Source organism: Momordica charantia, assembly GCF_013281855.1.
Source record: "Momordica charantia cultivar OHB3-1 chromosome 10 unlocalized genomic scaffold, Mcharantia_2.0 BLBB01000010.1, whole genome shotgun sequence".
Classification (NCBI taxonomy): domain Eukaryota; kingdom Viridiplantae; phylum Streptophyta; class Magnoliopsida; order Cucurbitales; family Cucurbitaceae; genus Momordica; species Momordica charantia.
The window spans coordinates 10,017,744-10,040,721 of NW_028275158.1; the positions used below are offsets into that span (position 1 = coordinate 10,017,744).

At 34.4% G+C, this 22,978-nt stretch overlaps 3 protein-coding genes across 4 annotated transcripts; 1 reads left to right on the top strand and 2 right to left on the bottom strand.

Annotated features, from left to right (window-relative positions):
* Positions 1-8,682: 8,682 nt before the first annotated feature.
* LOC111019049 (uncharacterized) lies at positions 8,683-18,857 on the top strand. Of its 2 annotated transcripts, none has more exons than XM_022295338.2 (9): positions 8,683-8,833; positions 15,234-15,418; positions 15,756-15,868; positions 15,995-16,073; positions 16,467-16,495; positions 17,232-17,325; positions 17,743-17,832; positions 17,918-18,107; positions 18,217-18,857. In XM_022295338.2, the coding sequence occupies exons 2-9, from the start codon at positions 15,272-15,274 to the stop codon at positions 18,603-18,605; spliced, it is 1,131 nt and encodes a 376-aa protein (XP_022151030.1). In that variant the 5' UTR covers positions 8,683-8,833; positions 15,234-15,271; the 3' UTR covers positions 18,606-18,857. The 2 variants fall into 2 exon arrangements, with proteins under 2 accessions (XP_022151030.1, XP_087974963.1); XM_088118837.1 differs by having other exon boundaries at positions 8,696-8,833; positions 15,267-15,418.
* LOC148208515 (uncharacterized) lies at positions 10,698-14,125 on the bottom strand. The gene is made up of 2 exons (XM_088119091.1): positions 12,587-14,125; positions 10,698-11,663 (listed from the first exon to the last, which is right to left on the bottom strand). Exons 1-2 carry the CDS (start codon positions 14,123-14,125, stop codon positions 10,698-10,700), a joined length of 2,505 nt encoding a protein of 834 aa, XP_087975217.1.
* A 175-nt stretch (positions 18,858-19,032) lies between the features above and the next one.
* Positions 19,033-21,259, bottom strand: GDC1 (Ankyrin repeat family protein). Its single transcript, XM_022295291.2, has 2 exons — positions 20,849-21,259; positions 19,033-19,460 (listed from the first exon to the last, which is right to left on the bottom strand). Exons 1-2 carry the CDS (start codon positions 21,095-21,097, stop codon positions 19,203-19,205), a joined length of 507 nt encoding a protein of 168 aa, XP_022150983.1. The 5' UTR covers positions 21,098-21,259; the 3' UTR covers positions 19,033-19,202.
* Positions 21,260-22,978: the final 1,719 nt, after the last annotated feature.

Sequence of the window (22,978 nt, forward strand, 5' to 3'; positions counted from 1 at the left end):
TTTACCCTTCCTCAAATCATTTATTATTTCTCTCTCTTTTGTAATTATTATTATTTCGTCTTTCCATCTCCCTCTCGATTTTCCAACCAAAAAATTAATCTTTCTCTCTCTTCCTCACACCCCCTTTTCCCTAAAAATTGGGTTTCCCTCTCTTTTCCTCACACCCCTTGCTCCACGCCCACCTCTTTCATTCTATCTTCTTCACACCCCCTCTCTTTAGAATCCATTGTCTTTTTTCCCTCTGTCTTCTTCACACCCCCTCTCTCTAGAATTCAATGCCTCTTTCCCTCCCTCTTCCTTACACCCCTCTCTTTTTCTCTAAAATCCAGCGCCTTTTTCCCTCCCTCTTCCTTACACCCTCACTCTCTCTCTAAAATCCAACGTCTCTTTCACTCCACATAGACCACCTCTCGGATCTAACAGAGAGCGAGATAGTGAGCGAGAGTGAGATCGTGACCAAGAGAAGATTTGACTGAGATCGACTAGATCTAATCGAGAGTGAGACCGTGATAGTGAGCGAGAGCAAAATCATGAGCGAGATCGTGAGTGAGAGTGAGAGTGTGAGTGAGAGCGAGATCGTGAGCGAGAGCGTGAAGGTATGAGTGAGTTTGAGAGGATTTGACTGAGATCGAGAGGATGTGAGAGAGAGCAAGATTGTTTCATCCCCATTTTTTATATTTTCTCTGTTTCCTTTTTCATCTTTGGGTGATTCTAATTTCTCCCTACTGTTTTTTTTATTTTACATTTTTATGATGTTTATTTATTTACTGGAAGTGTTATTAAGTTTGTTGTATAGATGGGTCAATGTTTATTATATTGGTTGGGTAAAATAGATATTGAATTTGTTACATAACAGTTGCTTTGTTCCTTTATGGACACTTACTTTGTTCTCTCTCTCTTGTAATTTATTGGAAGAGCGTTCATATGGGAATTGAGGAACTGAGCTACAAGTTAATTTATTTAAAAACAAAAAAAGGAAATATAAGTGTGGCTCACTTGGACTAATAACTGGAAGAGAAAAGTATGAGAGAGCATAGAAAATCACATAAGAAAATCGAGAGAAGAAAAGAATAAGTTTCGAGAAAATATTTTCTCACAAAAAATTGAGAGAATAAAATTAGATTTCAAGAAAAAATTATAGGAAAATCAAGAAGAAGAAAGAGAGAAGAAGATTTTGGGATTGAGAGAGAAAATCGATAGAGAGAGATAATGAAAGAGAAAAATAAGTGATTTGAGGAAGAGTAGTAGATTAGAAGAAGGGTAAATATATAATTTCACCTAGGGGTGTTGTTGGGTTTTTCGTAGGATTGGATACTAACCTTTTGTAGCGTTGCAGCGGAATCCACGAAAACCAAGTAGTGATCGAAAATCAATCAGGAATGGAAAATCTCATGTTTCACAGCTTGAATTCTTCAAGTGGTGAAGAATTTGAGACACTAGAACTCTGTGTTCTCTTGAGTAGAAAAAATCTCATTGCCAAATTCTCTCTCTGCGACTTTTTCTCAAAGACCATCCCACCCCCACGTATCACACATACACATTCTGATTCAGTGAGAGAGAGAGAGGAACCCCATTTCAAATTCAAATTCAATTTGAATTTTAGATTTTAATAAATCTTACATCTTCCACTTGCACACGATGTACTTTCATTATGGACGGACCACACAAAAAAAAAACTATGTCTCATCTTTTTAGGGGACTCTTTTAATGTCTCAAAAATAGGAAACACATTCTAGTTCACCAGCATCAACTATCGTACAAGAAAAACAGATTGTGTGACCGTAATACTTTAATTTCGAGAGCGAGTCACTTTACAACTATTAAGTATGTAAAGTGACTTGAATAATTGAGTAGAGTTAATATGAAGTGCCCTAAAGTCATTTAGTCACATTATCACAACTCATAATCACTTTTGAAATATTAATTTCACATATATGTGTGTATTCACAATCATATTACAAAAATATAATTGGTTGACCTGTGAATACACTATAATGTGACGCTTGAAATGATCTTCCAGTTCTAAAAGATTTTATTCACAAATAACTGCTTTCTAGATAGATCTCATTAGATCGAATCATTCATAACCATTGGCAATCTCTGTAAGAAAGCTAACATTGTAGTAGAATTTCAAAATTATAGCCAAAAAGGCCACAAGGGTACTTGTGGAGATTTCTTAATCTCACGGGTACCACACAACAAAGAAGTAGAGATCAATTAACTTCTGCTACCCTTGGTAGTCAAATTGTGCACATGTTGTATAAAACACGTGTTACAATATTTTACTCTATCTCGTTAGAGCATATGTCTCAACTAAATACTGTACAGATGATAGTTCAAATATACTCAATATCTAACTTGAGTCCACAACTCTACCTTAATAATTTATCAACTAATGATAACAAGACTTCCATCTGGCATTCAAAGATAGTTTAAGGTGAATAATGAGATTTGTCATATTCGATCATAATATAATCTCATCTTGATCACATATCAAGGCGATATCTCATTTTAAGCTAGCACTTGCTCTCATATTTTATTGTACTACTACAACATTAAAATTGCTTAAAATTATCTCATTTCTAACTGACACACAAGTTATAAAAGCGATTGCTCGTGTGAGAGAACTAATCTACTGTCCGACATACTTCTCATTAAATGTACTAAACATTTTGTGTGTATGCATAATAAAGTACAAAACTTTATTTCATAGTTTAAAATACACAATACAATTTGTTCAGAAATGCGAACTTAAAGCATTCGCAATCCTAAAGATTTAATGTGGCTATTAAATACATCTCTAGAAATAGCCTTAGTAAAGGGGTCCGCAACCATGTTGGTCGTTGATATATATTACACATTTACTGCATTTTATGCAATCATATCTCTAACAAAATTGTATTTGATATCTATGTGTTTTGTCTTAGAGTGATATTCGAGATCTTTCGTGAAAGCTATAGCAGTCTGACTATCACAGTTTACCAATATTGAGTCCGATGTACTTTCTTTAAATCCTAATAACTTAAGAATCTGTTAAGCTATACTGCTTTTTGTACCGTGCTAAAAATGCCACAAATTCAATTTCCATTGTAGACAAGACTATACAAGTTTGTTTCTTGCTACTCCAAGATATTACTCATTTATTGAGTAAGAAGATATATCTCGAGGTGGATTTTCTTTCATCCATATCCCCTCCCCAATCAGGGTCTGAGTAGCCTTCTAATTTGAATTGTTTCCTTGGTAGCACAATGAATAATTCATAGTGTCTTTGAGATACGAAGTAGTCTCGTACACACCATAGCGTACATGAGGCACCTAATAGCACTCTGGTAAGGAACTTTTCTCATGAGCTATATTTCCTCATGAATTGTAAGACACATTCTTTAACTCAAATTTTCGCCTTTTGCGATAGGAGTATCAATGTGTTTGCAATCTTGCATATTAAACCTTTCAATAATTTTTTGGATGTATTGGCCTTGTGACAGGGCTAACATCCTTTTGGAGCGATCTCTTTCAATCTTAACTCCAAGTATATAAGCTGTCTCACCCATATATTTCATTTGAAAGTTTGAGGCCAACCATTCCTTAATGGCTAACACATACTTCTTATCCTTTCTAGCCAACAGTATGTCATCCACATATAGTGAAAGAATCACAAACTTATCTTTGTTTATTTTGAGATACTAGTCCGCATCAATCATATGAGATGATTACTTAGTGAAACCTGATGTATCACTGTCTCGAAGATTGTTTAAGGCCATAAATTAACCTCATTAATTTACATACTTTATCTTCTTGTACTTCAATAACAAAACCGATGGATTGCTGCATATAAATTTGTTCTTCTAATTCACCATTTAGAAATGTCATTTTCACATCCATTTGATGTAATTCCAAATATAAATCGGCGACTATGGCTAGAATGAGCCTTATAGAGGTAAACCTCACAACAGGTAAGAAAGTCTCATCATAGTCTATTTCTTCCTGTTGTGTGGATCCTTTTATTACAAGTTGAGCTTTATATCTTTCAATATAGTTATTAGCCTTGCGCTTAATCTTAAGAATCTACCTGTTGCCAATTACTTTGCGTCATTTTGGGAGATCGATTAACTCCCAAACATTATTAACTTTCATTGACTCTATTTCTTCTTCCATTGCTTTCATCCACTTCGCTCTATTGCGGCATCGAAGAGCTCCCTGAACACTTCTCGGTTCTTCATCATCATCGGGTGTAATCATATAAATTTCATCATCAAAACGACGTTTTGGTATTCTACCACGATTACTACGCCTTATTTGTGGTTCTATTAATTGTTCACATGTTGATTCCATTGAATCACGTGACAACTGATCAATTGAGTCACGAGTGGTTTGTGGTTCGTCCAAATCACATGTAGTGTTCAGATATCTCCTACTTGGATGAGATACTGTTCGTACAGTATTGAGACTATCACACGATGGATTTGATGAAAGCAAATCATTTTGATTATAATTTTCAAATAGAGATATCTCATCACTGATCTCACCTCTCCTTGAAAAATTATTCTCCAAGAAAGTAGCATCTCGTGATTGAAATTCAGTTACACTCTCACTTTCTTGTTCACCAATGAATACACCATACCTTTTTTAATGTTCTTAATATCTTATAAATATACTCTTTTTTACCTTTTGGACCTAATTTTCCATGTGGATGTGATGACTCATGTACATAAGCAGCACAACCCCATAGCCTTAGACCACTAAGGTCGGGTTTTCTACCAGTCCATAACTCATAGGGTGTGGAAGCAACAGATTTGGAAGACACGTGATTAAGGATTATAAGTAGCGGTCAATAGAACATCACCCCAAAAGGTGATTGACAATTTCACTTGAGTCATCATTGACCTGACCATTTCAAGAAAAGTTATATTTATTCTTTCAGCTACTCCATTCTATTGTGGTGTTCGATGAGTAATTAGCTACCTTATTATACCCTTTTCGTCATATAGCTACCTAAACTGATTAGATAGATATTCACGCCCTCGATCAGTTCTTAAGACCTTAACCTTTTTATCTAATTGATTTTCCACCAAGTTTACAAATTTTCTAAAACATTCTAATGCTTCAGACTTGTGAGAATTCAAATAAACATGACCATAACGTGTGAAATCACCTATGAAAGTAGTAAAATATGTGCTTCCATAAAATTGCAATGGATTTTCGGCCCTAGTTTCTTTACCAAATGGTTTTCTTGTCATTTTTCCCTCCAGACAGCTTTCACATAAAGGTAATTCTATTTTGTCAAATTGACCTAATGAACCTTCTTTAGCTAATCTAATCATTCTATGTTGACCTATATGACCTAATCTAGCATGCAACATAGTCATGTCAACATTTGCATCAACAGATGATGTTATAAGAGAAAAACTTGCATAATTTCCAATACAATAAAACCATTAAATATGAAACCATAACCACATAGTATACTGTTCAAAGGCAAAGTTAATAAGTTTTCAGTCAAAGTAAATGTGTAACCAAGTTTAAGGAGAACAGTAACAGAAAGCAAATTTCACCGAATATCAGGTGCATACAACACATCATGCAAAAGTAGAGTGCATCCATTCCGCATGTTCAACTTGTAGGAACCAATGCTCTTATACCAATGTTGGGTTTTTCGTTGGGTTGAATACTAACCTTTTGTAGTGTCGCAGCGAAATCCACAAAAACCAAGTAGCGATCGGAGATCAATCACGAATGGAAAAATCTCACGTTTCACAACCTGAATTCTTCAAGTGGTGAAGAATTTGAGATAGTAGAACTCTGTGTTCTCTCGGGTATAAAAAATCTCACTACCAAATTCTCTCTTTGTGGCTTTTTCTCAAAGACCCTCCCACCCCACGTATCACACATACACATTCTGATACAGTGAGAGAGAGATGAGGGATTTTAGGGGAGGAACAGTTACTTAACTGCTCCCCCATTTCAAATTCAAATTGAATTTGAATTTTGGATTTTAATAAATCTTACAGGTGTAAATTGGTCGATTCGGGTAGGGTCGATGTCGTTTTTTTTTTATTTCTCTCTGTCTCTTTAATTTACGCTCTCCCACCCTTCAAACCCTCAGAAACCCAAAAAAGTCTTCAATCGATAAGCCAAAAATGTTCTCCCACCCTTCAAAACCTCATAAGCCCAAAAAAATTTTCAATCGGTAAGCCAAAAAGGTTGTTTTTTTCCTTCTAGTTTCTTAGAAGTCAAACAAAATAGAGAGAAAAAGATCCACAGATTTTGGGTTTGTTTTTGTTTCTCTTGTAAACTAATGGGTTATTTCAATTGCAGATCAAGAAGAAGAAAAAAAAGTAGATTTTGATTTTTCCTCCTCTTTCTTCCTCTCAAAACCCACCTTCAAACAAAATAAAAACTCACATTCCAATCTTCAAATCAAAATCTACTTCCATAGAAATCCACCTCCTTCAAGATCGAACCCGCTGAGATTTCCATCAAAACCCACCTTATTCAAAATACATCAAAACCCAACTTCCAAATAAAATCCACCTTCAAAATACATCAAAACCAAAATTCAAAATCAAATAACCCACACTCAAAATGAAACCTACCTTCAAAATAAGAAATTAGAGACCTCCATCAAAATCTACCTTGAATAAAACTCATCTTCAAAATAAAAAGGAAGAGATGAAAGAAAAGGGAGGTGGCGTCTCTCTCGTCGCTGCCATGGATCTCTTTTGCCGCTGCTGTAAATCTCTATCATCGTCATTGCCGCCAGTCAGCATCATCACTACCACCTGAGAGAGGGGGAAAGGAAGTGAGGAAGGGGAGTGGGGGAGGGAAGGGAGGTAGCTGGAAATTAGAAAGAAATAAGTGACAAAGAAAAAGTAGGGTAAAATTTTTAAAACGAATTGGTTGGTTAGATCCGGAGCGAGTCGAATCAATATTTAACATAACCGAACCAAACCGACCAGGTTTGGATCCTTTCACCCCTAATTTCAAAAAAATGACATAAGCATAAGATTAGAAAGCTTGAATTTTTTAAAGAATGGTAAAAACCATTTTTGTTCTGAAAAAAGGGCTAGTCAGCCCAAAAACCCTAAGGGGCCATTTCGTTGGGGAGTTTTCTAGATGGAAATGGGCATGAGCAAGTAAAACCCGATTTGAAAATGTTTCTTGGGAATAGATTATTCTCAAGTATCCTTTATTCCCATGGACAAGAGTTTTCTTTTCCCTCTCAGTTTCATGGGTTTGTCCATGGGTTTTGTGTCAGACTCTTATCTTTCTTCTTTTAAATAAATTATTATTTTAATGTTTTTTACTTTATTTTATTTAAATTAATTAATTAAAATATTTAAATTTAATTTATAATTAATAAACAACATTAAAATTTTACCGATAATGTACTAAACTAATTATTCTATTGTAATAAATTAATTTATTAAAATGTATACTTAATTTTTTTATAAAAAATATAATTGATGCAATAATAAGATGAAAATGATTAATTTTGTCCAACACATAAAATGATAATTATTAACATTGATTGCTAAATAAAACCAACAGCATAAATTAAGATATATTATTTATAATATATTTATTAACGAGTGAAACTTAAATTAAAACATATTTTTTTAAATAATAATTATTTTAACTTAATAAAGATAAATTAATTAATCTAAATTAACTGTTGGGAGTTTAATTTTGATTGATTTTAAAGCTTTATACAAATATATCATTTTGCTAAAATGAATATATTGAATTTTAATTAAATAACATTTAATATTAATTATTCAATTTATCATTGTGCTAAATTGTCAATATAGCTAAATTGTTAATTTAAAATTTAGAATGCTAATATAAAATAATTTAATTTACATCATTTATTTTTTGATTTAAATTTGATTTGTTATTAATCAATATTTACAATCACATAAAATGCATATTTCTAGAGTAATCACACAAAATAAACATATATATATATTTTCATACATCTTAATCCTGCACATATATACAACCAAACACACTTATCTTTGTTTCTCAGGTATCTTAATCCCAAGCATCTTAATCTCATGCATCTTTTTTGAAACCTTGAACTAAGGGGCCGTTTGTTTTTCGGGAATGTAGATACCCGTCTGAAATTTTAGATGCTGGAATTTTGGATGTCCAACATCTTTAGATAGCCATATTTGTTCTGCATGAAAATTTATAAAAATATCTGAGAATATTTGAATAGCCACATCTTTTTTTGGAAGATTTATTCTTGGAATGTTTTAAATTTATGTAATCGTTCCAAAAATGCCTTTATTAATATATTAATATAATTTATATATTAATTTAATATAATCCATTTTTATAATAAATTTATTTTTATTAATTTAATATTTTGTTTTTTTATATTAATTCTGCATATATTAATTTTTTATGTTATTTGGTAGAAGTCAAAACTCTTTTTTAAAAGAAAGTTATTAATACTAATTATAAATTTCATTTTAATTTTAATATTTTTTTCAAAAGATAATTACATAATTAATGTTATAGGAGGTGAAATTTATTTATCATATTATTAAATTATATTTTTTTTTAAGAAGAAAAATATGTGATCGTTAAAAAAATATTTAAGATAATAAGATAGGAACTTTAGGATTCCCGGCCACTTTTTTATTCCTTAGACTGTTAGGACATTTTAGAGGGAAAATGTCTAAATTGCCCTTTTTATGAAAGCTAACACAACGGACCTTCCTTCAACCTAAAACAAAATCTCTGCAGTTCCCAGCTTCAGGCGACGGCGCACTCCGGCGAGAGATCGGTCCTTCACGGCGAACTCCACCTCAGGCGACGGCGAACTCAGGTGCGGCTCCCCAGTTTTCATATACTGCCTCCTCCGCCTCGCCCTCTCCGGCTTGGGTGGCTGCGGTCGCGGCAGTTGCAGTCTCTGTAGTCGCCGTTTCCCACTTGAAACTTGTGCTTCTCTGATTTGTTCTTTGATTTTGGCATTGAAATTTGCAAGAAAGAATAGAATGTTAAGTAGTTATTGGCTTGTAATTTTTTTTTTCCTTCTACTCTTTTTGATTTATTTAAAAGCATTTGGAACATATCGGTATTATTCAATAACTCGAAACTTGTGGTTTGCTGCTTGATTCTGGCATTGCAATATATTGCAAGGAAAAAAAAGAAAAGAATGTTAAGTAGTATTGGCCTTTATTTTTTGGTGTTCCTTTTGACTCTCTTGATTTATTTCAAGGCATTTAGAACATATCGGTGTTATACAACGGCTTGAAACTTGCTTTCATGATTTGTTGCGTGATTATGGCATTGCAATATATTGTAATATATTGCGAGAAAGAAAACAGAATGTTAAGTAGTTATTGGTCTTTATATATATTTTTTTAAAAACTAAGGATAGAGACACCAGAGAGACATACACGAGAAAAGAGAGAAGAAATAAATTCTCAAATTGATTGATCAAAGATGAGGAATAGAGGCACTATTTATAGGTTATAAGAGGAAACAAAATCTAGGAATAACCTCCTAATTCCCTAACAAAAAAGGAGATTTATTTGCTAAATTTAAACACAAAATTTAAACAACTTCTAACTAAGTCCACATAATCTTAACTTCTAACTAATTCAACACTCCCCCTCAAGCTGGACTATACAGATTGAACAGTTTCAGCTTGATCAACAACCTTTCAAATACGGGTCTCAAGAGTCCTTTTGTTAGGATATCTGCAACTTGATCTGATGATGGAACATACATCAGATTTATAATTTTCTCTTCAATCTTCTCCTTGATAAAATGTCTGTCAACCTGAACATGTTTAGTACGATCGTGATGCACTGGATTGTGTGCAATAGCAATTGCCGCCTTGTTGTCACAATAGACTTCCATTGAACTATCAAACCTGATCTTGAGTTCTTGGAGGAGGAGTTTCAGCCACATTATCTCACAAATACCATGAGATAATGCCCTGAATTCAGCCTCAGCTCTACTTCTTGCAACAACTGATTGTTTCTTACTCTTCCATGTAACAAGATTACCCCATACGAAGGTACAATATCCTGTCGTAGATCTCCTATCTTGAATAGAACCTGCCCAATCAGCATTTGTAAACACCTTAATCTTTCTGTCATCATCCTTTCCGAAAAATAATCCAAGCCCTGGAGTTCCTTTAAGATATCTAAGAATATGATACACGGCTTCCATGTGTTCTTCAGTAGCATGTATTGACTTACAACACTCACTGCAAATGCAATATCCGGCCTAGTGTGGGATAAATAGATTAATCTTCCAACAAACGCTGATATCTCCCTTTATCAATGGGTACCCCATCTAGGCTCTCTCCCAACTTATGATTGGGACTTATTGGAGTATCAGATGGTTTACATCCAAGCATTCCGGTTTCCTTCAAGAGGTCTAGTACATATTTTCTTTCACACACAGATATACCAGTTCTGCTCCTAGCAACTTATCCCTAGAAAATACCGAAGTGTTCCCAGGTCCTTTATTTCGAACTCCTTTCCAAGTGCCTGTTTTAGTCTCTCTATTTCTTCATGATGGTCACCTGTGACAATAATATCATCGACATAAACAATGAGGATGGTGATCTTACCTTGAGAGTACCTATAGAACATTGTATGGTCAGTTTGAGCTTGGGTATATCCTTGTTTACAAACAGCCTTTGAAAATCGCCCGAACCATGCATGTGGGGATTGTTATAAACCATAGAGAGATTTCTTCAGCTTACACACCTTTCCATCATACTTATCAATGTCAAATCCAGGAGGAAGGTCCATGTACACCTCTTCTTCCAAATCTCCATTGAGGAATGCATTTTTGACATCCAGTTGTTGTAGTTTCCAATCCAGATTTGCAGCAAGAGACAAGAGGACACGGATCGTGTTTAATTTTACAACGGGTGCAAATGTCTCCTGATAGTCTACCCCAAAAGTCTGAGAGTATCCTTTGGCCACCAATCTTGCTTTATACCTTTCAATGGACCCATCAGCCTTATATTTGACAGTAAAGATCCATCGGCATCCTACCGTTGGTTTATCTTGAGGACGATCAACTACTGTCCACGTATCATTAAGCTTCAAAGCCTTCATTTCATCATCTACCGCATTTTTCCACTGTGGATTGCTCATAGCCTCTTGAATGGATTTTGGTACCTCATTGGCTTCCAGATTGAGAGCCAAGGTCTGAACTGCTGAAGATAAATGACTATAACCAATACATCGAGCAATTGGATGTTGAGTACACGATCTCACACCCTTCCTAAGTGCAATAGGAAGATCAAGATCATTAGTATTGTCTTGAGGCACAAGGGTAGATTGTTCAGTACCTAAGGACGAGATGGATTCATGACTTTGCTGTTGAGGCTGTGGTGGCTCCACTCCTCTTTGAACCGTTTGTCGCCGAGAATAAACAAGAGTCTCAGGTTGCTTGTCACTTCGATTTGGGTTGACTTGATCATCTTCATTATTACAGGAAATAATAGGAACTGACTCTTCTATCTGAGTAATTGGGACGATCGGGATAGGTATTTTTGGCTGAGGTGACTCGGTATTTAGACCATCAATCTCAGGTATTTTTGACTGAGGGGACTCAATTCTGGTATTTAGATCGTCAATCTCCCAAAAATTTCCATCAAGACTACTTGTAATAGGCTCAGTCTCCCCCTGAGGGGAATTTAGGGAGAAAAAAGATTGAGACTCAAAAGATGTGACATCCATGGTAGGGTAAAATTTATTGGTGAATGGACAATAGCATTTATAGCCTTTTTGAGTAGGAGAGTAACCTAGGAAGACACACTTTCTGGCTTTTGGCTCCAATTTGTGACGTTCATGATCATAAACATGAGTGAATGCAGTACATCCAAATATTTTGAGGGGAATTGTGAGGACAGATCGGATTTGCGGATAGATAGTGAGTAAGATTTCTAGTGGAGTGTTAAATTTCAGAACACGAGAGGGCATCCGATTAATGAGATAACAAGCAGTAAGGACAGCATCACCCCAAAAACAGTTAGGAACAAAATTGGTGAACATGAGAGCACGAGCAGTTTCTAAAAGATGCCTATTTTTCCTTTCAGCTATACCATTTTGTTGGGGGGTAATGACACAGGAACTTTGGTGAATGATTCCATTTTGAGACAGGAAAGTTCCCAATATTTGATTAAAATATTTTGTCCCCTTATCTGTGCGAAGAATTTTGATTCTCGTATTAAATTGATTATGAATGAGAGAATGAAACTGTTGAAAGATTGATGCAGTTTCTGATTTTTCTTTAAGTAAATAGACCCAACAAACCCTAGTGTGGTCATCAGTGAAGGTAAGGAACCAACGTTTATCGGACATAGTTTTGATGCGAGACGGCCCCCATAAATCACTATGAATCATTGTGAATGGACTGGATGGTATATACTCAACAGAAGGATAAGATGTACGAGAGTGTTTTGCAAGTTGCACAATTCGCAAGTAAAAAGGTCATCTTTATGAAAAAGTGAAGGGTACAAATGTTTAAGATACTGAAAACTCGGGTGCCCTAAACAGCGATGTAAAAGTAGAATTTGTTGTTCCCTAGAATTCGACTCACTACCAACCTGGAGAACTTGTTTATTTCTTAGACTTGGTCCTCGGAAGTAGTAAAGCCCTTCAAAGCCATCAGCATTGCCAATCGTCGTTCCCGTTATCAAGTCCTGAAACAAACACTTAGAGTCAATGAACAGGGCTTGACACTTTAAATCATGAGTCAACTTCTGAACAGAAATTAGATTGCAACATAATTTAGGCACATGGAGCACTGAGTGCAATGTAATGTTTGGGCTAAGAATAACAGAACCAAAGCCCTTAATAATGGCCGATAACCCATCTGCAAGCTTGACATGTGTCTGAATCGGGTTGGGTGAGTACATGGTAAACATATCATGAAAAGCGGTCATATGATCAGTTGCACCCGAATCTAAGATCCACTGATCGGAATGCTGCTGACTTGTTAAAGCTGCACTAAAAATACCTCGTTGTGCCACAAAACTTGACGAAGGAGTAGACTCAACCGGCGGTGTTAAGAGGCGATAGAGCTGTTCAAGTTGTGCCTTCGAAAATGGAGGGAGAGAGGTGGCCAAATCTTGGGAGTTTGACACACTAGGGCCCACTTGATAGTCGGAGGAGCTGGTTCGAGAAGATGGAGTATTTGTAGGTGGAGGTGGCCGATAATCCCCTGATAAATTCTTCCGTTGAGGACAACCATGGAGTTCCCAACACCGATCTTTTGTATGGTTTGTGCGCTTACAATGATCACACCATAGGTTGTTCCGACGAGTAGATCGGGATGAAGGTGGTGGTGGACCTCGTGCCGCCAGAGCTGATGATTCCACTGAGAGGGACAGAGGTTTTGTGTGTGTATCACCCATCATCACACGTTTACGGCTTGACTTCCAACGAACTTCTGCGAAGATTTCGTCAATGGCTGGGATTGGCTTTGTGGCAAGTAAGCGGCCACGCACATCATCTAATTCCTGACGAAGACCTGCAAGAAAATCATAAATTCGTTCCTTCTCGACGTGTTTGCGAAAGCGTTCAGCATCCTTCAAGTTCTCCCATTCGAGATTGAGACATAAATCAAGTTCAGCCCACAACCTATGTAATGAGCTGTAGTATTGGGTGACATCGGATTCACCTTGTCGTAAGGAACGTGCCTTATTGCGTAATTCAAACAATTGAGCCGAGTTATCAAAATCAGAAAAAGCCATAGTGAGCGCATTCCAAAGATCATTTGCTGTTGAGTAGAAGATGAAGGATTCTTTAATGTCCTCCTCCATCGAGTTAATGAGCCATGCCATGACCATTGAGTTTTGTGCATCCCACACGGAAAAAGAAGGGTCAGCTTCATCTGATTCTGCTATCATGCCATTGATGTACCCGAGTCGACTGCGGCCACGAATAACTAGGAGGGCCGATCGAGACCATTGCAGAAAATTTTTTCCGTTGAGTTTTGGAGAGGTAATTTGGAGCGAAGTGTTTTCAGAGATAGAGATGTGAGGTGTCGTGGATGTGCTTTTAGGGAGAGAAATTGAGGTCGTATTCGATCCGTCGGAACTCTCATCCTTGCGCACATTAGTCATCATGGCTGTTTTAACCATTCTGGTGTCAATCTAAACCTAGCTCTGATACCATAAAAACTAAGGATAGAGACACCAGAGAGACATACACGAGAAAAGAGAGAAGAAATAAATTCTCAAATTGATTGATCAAAGATGAGGAATAGAGACACTATTTATAGGTTACAAGAGGAAACAAAATCTAGGAATAACCTCCTAACTTCCTTAACAAAAAAGGAGATTTATTTGCTAAATTTAAACACAAAATCTAAACAACTTTAAAACAACTTCTAACTAAGTCCACATAATCTTAACTTCTAACTAATTCAACAATTTTTTGTTTCCCTTTGACCATTTTTATTTATTTCAAGGCATTTGGAATGTATTGGTGCTATTCAATAGCTTGAAACTTCTGCTTCCATGATTTTTTGCTTGATTATTGCATTGTAATACATTGGAATCTATTGCAAGAAAAAAAACTAAATGGCTTAAGTAGTTATTTCAAGGATTTGGGACATATTGGTGTTATTCAATGACTTGAAGCTTGTGCTTCCATGATTTTTTGTTTGATTCTAGCATTGCACTACACTGCAATATATTGTAAGAAAAATGGAAAAGAATGTTGAGTAGTCATTGGCCTTGTATATTTTTGGTTTTCTTTTGACTCTTTTGATTTATTTCAAGGTATTTGGCATGTATCGGTGTTGTTCAGTGGCTTGTAACTTGTGCTTCCATGATTTGTTGCTTGATTTTGGCATTACAATACATGACAATATATTGCAAGAAAACATAATGTTGAGTAGTCATTGGCCTTGTCTTTCTTTTTCTTTTTCTTTTTCTTTGACTCTTTTGATTTATTTCAAGGTATTTGGAACATATCGGTATGGCTTGAAACTCAATTCAAATTTGGCACTAATCACGCTTTCATATTCAAAGTTTAATTTGAATCACATTGATTTATAGTCAAATCAGTATCATTTCACAGCATGTGAAAATTGTTTGTGTTTCAATCCAATGCCAACAATGTGACAAAAAATTTGCAAGAGGTGAGATGTGCGTTTTTACCGGGATGTGTAAATCATGTACAACCAACTTTAACATTACAACCCTGCAGCTAGCATTAATTTGAATTCGTGTTTGTATTTCTTAGGTTTTGGTTTTCTAATAACTAATTTTTCTGGAGATTCCATGGCTGCTTCTGATGCTGAGAACCTTGAGGAGAAGTTGGCATCTTTGCTTGGCCAGCTCCACTTAGAAAGTGGCATTCTACACAAAATGATTTATAAGAATAAGAACCAGCACCGCCGGAGTTCCTATTTTCGTTATCTTTTGCAGGTTTTCATTTTTCCCCCTTCTAATGGAGCTTTCTGTTATGGTTGAGAGTAGAAAACTTAACTGAAAGAAGAGAAATACATGGGTTTTTTCTAAAAGAGTAGTCAAATTTTGCTTTACTGTATATGTGTTTTTTTGGGTAGATTATAAATATATATGTTAGTTTATGTAGATACATGTTCATGTTGATTACACCAGTTGGAAGAAAAGTGGACACTAAGATTCAGAAACAAGATGTCATCTGTAGTTTAGTTTGTGTGATAGCTCATTAATTGTTGCATGAAGAATTTGAGGCTTTTGCCATTGACTGTAATTTTGTCTTGCTTCTATACATTTTTAGGTAAGGAGAGATTTAAGACTTCTACAGGCTACCAAGTTGGAGGAGTTGGTAAGTTCCTGCTTTCAAGTTATCGATGGAAAGAAACCTAAGCAAAAGATTCATCTTTTAGAAAGGTATTAGATTTTGAATTCCTTCTCCCTGTGGATTTTCTGTCCAAGGAATATAAAAAGAGAATGTCTAGACTAAGTGAGATATATTGTTCCTTTGATCTTCCGCTTGGACTTTCCATTTTATTACAGTTTGAAACGGAGGAAATGTGAAGTTGGGAAATATAATTTCATGGAACGGCTTCTGGGGGCTGCACGGTTACTGTCAGAGGTGATCTTTCCCTTGAGTTTTTCTTCTTTGTATGACTAGTTAGGGGCATTTATATAAAACTTCTATTCCCCTTCTATTTGTTTATGTTTCAATTGAAAAAAAAAAGGATATAGATTCATTTAACTAAAACTATTTTCCTCAATGTAAAACGTTCTATTTTCACTCATAAAAACTGGTTTTCTAGTAGTTGGGCTTTTTTTCTATAAATAATGTCCATCAACTATCTTCATAAGAGGTCAATGAAGAGTTATTCTTGTTAATAGGACCATAGTGGGGCCTGATCCTGAAGTTACGGGAAAATTACTCCAAAGAGGACAAATCATTTTCACTTTATTTCATGGATTGCACCTCGTCCCAAAGTAGTGATTGGATGTTTTTCCAAATCTCTTGCAGATGGTAGAGCCAATTTTCAAGGCAGCTACGTATCCTTTTTTATCTATTGGTACAATGCACTATGGCTCTGTTGGTTTTGCTTGCTGCTTTCTATTTGCTCAAATTCACTATAGTTTCCATGTGAATCTTTAAAATGGTGTTTCGATGGAGTTCTTCAATAGCTATTCAATTAGCAAGCCCTGCATTACACAGTTTTATGTATGAAAGCTAGCTTATTTTACTTGGTTAACTTATCCATGAAAAGCTCGTTGACAAGAAAATACAATATGTAACTTCATGTTTTACTTGATAGAAAATGTGAAGTTGTTAACTTGTATTTCTGCAGCAAACCATCTCAGCATCTTTCAATTTTTATAGACATTTGCGTGTGAAAAGGTTTTTTATCATACCGATATATTTCATTGTTTTGGATTCTTGCACCAGCCTACTTTTCATTTTTACATCTTTGTTGCATTTTGCACGTGACGATGGATCCCCACTAGATGGTAGTTATGTGAAATGAGTGCCTTGTTTTCAGTTTCTGCCTCTTAATATTTTCATCGTTGCTTTTAATTTGGTGCATTTAAAATCTTCCGCCTGATGCACTAGAGATTATTGTATATAATACCAATGTTTTGTATCATGCACAATTGTTTAGTACTTCTCTGCATAAGTGACAGTTATTTTGACATGATTTCTTCTTAGCTAGAGCTATTTGTTGTTGGATCATGGAAACTAATTTGCAGAAATGCATTATGCAAAATGTCACCCTTGACTATTTAACAGCGAGATATCTATATTGCTTGCTCGAATGTTTTTCACAGGCTTTTGTTTTATGATTTTGGCATTACTGGCGCGGATTCGGGTGTTAGTTCAACAAGTAAGTTCCATTTTTATTATTTAATATTTAAGAGAAGCAGAAGGCATTTTGTATTCGAGTATATCGGTTGACTGATCACTGATTTCATTTTCCTGAAAAGCGATGGCTGAATCTCTCATTCAAGGGATGGGGAAAGTTTTTGAATCCTAGTCTTTAGGAAATGAAATATTTCTTGGTTAAGTAATAGGTGGGGGGACCTGCTGACAATGGTCAAGGTTAGAATTTTCTTAAGAACTGTATGCTTGCAAATATTTTTAGGATTTTATTTGCATGACTAGTTGACCATACATTGTGATTATTCTGCAACGGACATTGTAACAAAAATTACTATTGTCAGACTTTGAGTTCCTCTATGCTTATGAGAATGAGGTTTGCATTTCCATTGAGCATTTGTTTTTCCTTTTTCTTGTTGTATAGATATTACTCAATGTCGTTTCGGTATTCAACATGGTTTCATCTATCTCGCAAAAGAAACATATAGTTAGAATAAACCAGGAAGGAATTGAGGTATACGTGCTCCACTCTTCCCTTCCTTTCTAATTTTCTCTTCAAAAAGTAGAAGTTTTAAAATTATTTTCAAATCTATTTACAGGTCTTTCGAGAATTCTTCCCAACAAATGATGAATTTGTCTTATTAGAATGTGTTTGGAAAGAAGACAAATTTGTGTTGCAAGAGACGAAACAAAAAATTGAGACTAGGAATTGGGAAGAACATCCTGGACCAAGTGTTTCTTCGGCCACCTCAGCTGTACGATATCAGAGCATTGAATCTTTTCTTGAAGGTAAGATTTCAATTCTTTGTATGCAGTCTTGATCTTAGTTTCGTCTCATCTCAAAAAGAAAATAAACCCAAGTTTGCTTCCTTACTGTATTGCTTCATTTTGGGTGTAGATGATGAATCTGATATCAAGCAGGCAGATGCAAATCAAAGCATTGAAGGTGTTGACCTTATGAAAATGAGTAAGAATGACTTGCTAGCAAGCCTCTCCAAGGAAGATAATACCACAACAAGAGACGGTTCGGTCTGTCCTGCGGAGACCTCGAGCAAGACATTGTTGCCCCAAGAAGGTAGTTTGCTCATGAACTCAAGCCCCTCCTCAGTTGGTGCGAAAAAATCGGACTCAAAGAGACCAGCATTTGTTTCAGTGAAAAATCCGAAACCGATTGCGTCTAGTGCAGTTGGAATTCAATTCAATGAAACAAAAGTTGATAGTGAGTTAGAGGAGGATCAATTTTTCACTTTGCTCACAGGTGGGGGAGCCAAAAGTAGTCTGTTCTAGCAGAGTATTTTAGCAAGCAGTTAAATTTTTTTGCAAAAGCATATATTTTATTTTCAATGTCAAATTGTCCAATAGTATTTATTCATAAATTTTAACAAGCTGTGCAGTAAAATTTTTGTAGGGTTATATTGAGCTTGAAAACAAGTTGAAACCTTGAACCATTAAGTTAGCTACAATTTTGTATAGATGATTTAGAGCCTACTGGATAACATTCTCAATTTTTGTTTAATTTATATTGCTAATTTTTATGAATGAGGATGTCTAATAATTTATACTTTATCATGCTAATAAACTACATAGAAAATATCAAAAAGTTGACTTCATTGAAAACCTCAGAAGAAATTTTTTTTTTTTTTTTTGAGAAATAACTCAGAAGAAATTAGTATATATAAAAAAGTGGAAAACATGAAATAGAAACACTTATAAATAAGACTTTAAATTTAGAAGCCATTTCCTAATGGATTAAAATAGGTGTGTCATTTAAATACAATATGATTTAACATTAGTGGAATACAAATCTTTAAAACCTCTTTCTAAACCTATCAAAATATAGCCACTCCCCAAAAACAAACCAAAGAAGAACAAGGAGAGACCAAATTATGCTTTCTTAACAGCAAAATTAAGAATAAAATCTTTGATTTCTTCACTGGGTGCCCTATCAATGGCAGTTCGTCCATCCACATCTTTCACATCATAAGTAGCTCCAGCTCTCAATAGTTCTTCAAGCTTTGGTTTGTCCCCTTCTGATGCAGCCAGCATCAGCAAAATGTCCACTGGGTGAATGTCTTGGCTCAAAAGAGCCTCCATTTTGTCATATGTACCCTCCACAGCCAGCATTCCCATGTAGTTAAAATACTGCACAACCAAATGTTTACTTGTTAATCCTCTTTCTTTCTTTTCTTCTAGAAAAACCGAAACTTCATTTAAGGATGATGTCGAGATCATGACTCAAAGTCACGGTATCAGCTATTGATTTGGAGAGTATTGAGACACATACAATACAATGGTTTGGCTCAAATCAGATCAGATCTATAGCAGACATTAAAATAATTTTGAAAAGTAAACACAATTTTTATAAGAGTATGCAGATGGACAAAAAGTTGCTGACTTAACAGCATGCAAGTTAGCAGACATTAGTTAAATTTACCAACCATGAACAATTGAATAAGAAGATCAAAATAGATTCTCCTACGTATCAGCTTTTGATGATATAATTTGAGTCGTCTCAAGTCCTGACCAGTGCAATTCGAGTCAAATCAAGCCACTGTTTTTAAGGGTTTTCTTTCATATTGTGTATTGTTCTCGTCTCATTACATACTAAGGTTATGACTCAACACATTTCCAAAGCAAAAGGAGACACGGGGATGAAGAAATACTTTAGTTTCTTACCTTACATACAGCAAATCAAGAAATTTGTTTGAGGGAAAGTAGAAAGTTCTAAGCACTTTTCACACAAGCATTTGGCTGCACAAGTTTGAGGTCCCCTCCCTCACAATATTCTAATATCAGTACCACAAAGGGCATTCTAATTTTAACCAAAGTAGACACTCTGCCATCACTTCAAATCCCTTCCGCTGGCTTCATTCACTAAGGAGTGGTTAAAAAATTCTTGAGTTATGCCAAATTGGAATTTTCTTGTCATATCTAATCCCTCCAATGGCAATAACATTCAAACTACAACAACTCCACAGATTTCCTTCTAATTTCACAGTATCCTTGTGATCAATATCCAAATCTCAAAGGGCCTGTTAAGATGAGCAAAACTATTTACACTTATATTTTCTTTATTCAGTTTTTTATTGTTAAGAACACTTCTGAAACTTTGGTTAAGAAATGCATCTTTGAAAACTGTTTTTTAGTTTGAAAAAATTGGCAAACAAGATTAGTGAATAAGTATAAATTTGAAAAACAAAGAACCAAAATCAATAGCTTTGTTCAACATGCTCCAAGCTTTTCAGATTGGTGACTAACACACTAAAACCCAAAATCTTCCTACATACATTATCATAAAACTATAAAGAAATAAAACCCTCTTGCTCAGCAATAAGAAAGAAAAATAATATGAAATTGCAAGCTCAGCAGAAAAACAGAGAACGACAAGGCACATTTTCAACTTCCAGATCATCAGAATCAGCCTCAAATCAGCAATGAAACTAAATAAAAAAATTGCTTCAATAATCACAGGAAACAGAAATCCATAATCACACAAAACCGAAGAAAGAAGACAGTAAAAGAAAAAGAACCTGCTCGACATCGTCTCTGTTGAAGTCATCTCGGGACTGGCTGCCATAAATGCCGGCACCTTCGGCATTTTGGCGAAAATTGAACCAGCACGTAGCTCTAGACCCATTGGAGGGTCCAATGGCGATGGGCGCGGTCCAACCGAGCTTAGAATGAAACCCAAGAAATCGGGAACCCATTTTCGAGGAAGAACGGGAAGTGAAGCATGTTGGGGTGAAATTTATGGAGGCAGTGCAGGAGACGGAAGCCATGGCAGAGTTTTGAGCAAGTTTTGGAAGTTGCAGTTGCAGGTTTTATCCACTCCGTATTGCAGAGAAGATCTTGGACGTTGGATGGAGTTTGAGAGAGAAAAAGGCCATCTCTCTGATGATGGATGGATAGATTTTGGGGGCCCAAAAAAATAAGCTTGGTATGCTTGTGATTTGTGAATTCAATGTCGAGATCTTATATCATGGAAATATGCGATATATATTTTCTAAATAATTATAAAAATAAAAAAATTCGTAACAACTATTTAAATTAACAAATTAAGTATTTCATGTTTTCTAAATAAATTTAAAATAATTGATATTAATATTACCTTTTTATTAGTGATATTTTATTGATATTTTTTATATTTTGTCAATTTTTTTTTGTAATACTATGAAAATATTGATTTATTCCTTGATGTTAAATCCATAAATATATAAAAATGTCAATGTCGATGAATATTTAATACGATAGTATCAACTAGTATATTAATGGAAAAACTAATAGCTCATTTGATAACCATTTCGTTTTTTGTTTTTAGTTTTTGAAACACAAGATTGTTGTCTTTCAAAAATCATTTTGAAATTCTACTTAAATTAAAAAAAATTCAAAACTAGGTTTCTTTTTCAAAATCCAAATTTTTCTTCTAATACTAAATTTTTTTCTCTCCTGTTTATCTTTAAAAAATTTCTTTCTCACTCCACATTTTTTTTATTTCTAAATTTCTCTCTATAAAATTTATTTCTCTCTCTAAAAATTTCATATTTGGAAAGTTTATTATTATTTATCTCTCTACAACTTTTCATCCCTTTGTATTTATATTTTTTATTTTTTATTATTTTTTTAACATATCAATTTCATTTCTCTCTAAAATTTCATTTTATAACTTTTCTTTCTCTTCCTAATCTATTTTTTCCTGTGAAATTTATATCACCATTTCTTGTTCAATTTTTTTTTCTCTAATTTTTATTTATCTTTGTATTTATTTATTTTTCTAAAAATTATATTTTGAATCTTGTTTATCTCTAAATTTTTTCCACTAATTTTTCTCTTTCTTTCTAATTTCTTTTTTTTTCCTTTAATATATCTTTTCCTCTACTTTACTTTTTTTTATCTAAAATTTTTCTTTTTTTTTAACTTTTCTTTCACTAATTTTTTTCTAAATCTTTTTATTTATCTTTCTAAAATGACAAAATTTTCCGCAGGATCGAATCCTAAAAATAGGAAATGCATGTCCCGACCCTGTCCTCGATTCAATTTTTAAATAATTAATATATATTTATTACACCTTTTTTATTTTTTAAATTCTAAAAACAATTATAAAATCGATAATTTTTTTCAAGAACATCTCTCATACTAAAGAACGAGGTGGAGACTGGGATTAAAAATTTGAGAGCATATTTACTTGCACCCATACCACTGTCATCTACTCTACATAGAATTTTTAATATATCTTTTCAATTTTCTAACTTTTTAAAAATTGAAAACTAAAAATGGTTACCAAACATGTTGGTTTTCTATTTTTTAAAAACAAAAAACAAAAAATTGTTATCAAAAACCAAAAACCAAAAATTAAAAACAGAAAAGCAAAAACAAAAAATATTATCAAACGGATCTTAAATGATAGAAACTTTGTGAAAGCTTGTGAGATGTGAAAAAAGATTAAAGTAATGGTAGAATTTATATTAGTCAGTTTTAGTCCATCTTTCATGATTTTATTTAACGATTTTTTGGACTTTAATTGACTCTTCAAACTTTCAATTTGGACTTTAATTGACTGAAAAACTTTCAATTTTGATTGTGTGTTTTTATAGATCCATAATCTATGTTAAAAATTTAAGGACTTGTTAGACAATCTTTAAAAGTTTAGAGATTAAACTTGT

What these genes read in the sequence shown, in the direction of transcription:
- LOC148208515 (XM_088119091.1), bottom strand. Translation starts at nt 14,125, where the DNA reads ATGGTTAAAACAGCCATGATGACTAATGTGCGCAAGGATGAGAGTTCC. An exon ending in GAAATAAACAAGTTCTCCAG is followed by an intron (nt 11,664 to 12,586) that starts GTTGGTAGTGAG and finishes AATTCCCCTCAG; the next exon opens with GGGGAGACTGAGCCTATTAC.
- LOC111019049 (XM_022295338.2), top strand. Translation starts at nt 15,272, where the DNA reads ATGGCTGCTTCTGATGCTGAGAACCTTGAGGAGAAGTTGGCATCTTTG. An exon ending in AAGATTCATCTTTTAGAAAG is followed by an intron (nt 15,869 to 15,994) that starts GTATTAGATTTT and finishes ATTTTATTACAG; the next exon opens with TTTGAAACGGAGGAAATGTG. An exon ending in TTCGGGTGTTAGTTCAACAA is followed by an intron (nt 17,326 to 17,742) that starts GTAAGTTCCATT and finishes CTTGTTGTATAG; the next exon opens with ATATTACTCAATGTCGTTTC.
- GDC1 (XM_022295291.2), bottom strand. Translation starts at nt 21,097, where the DNA reads ATGGCTTCCGTCTCCTGCACTGCCTCCATAAATTTCACCCCAACATGC. An exon ending in ACAGAGACGATGTCGAGCAG is followed by an intron (nt 19,461 to 20,848) that starts GTTCTTTTTCTT and finishes TTGGTTGTGCAG; the next exon opens with TATTTTAACTACATGGGAAT.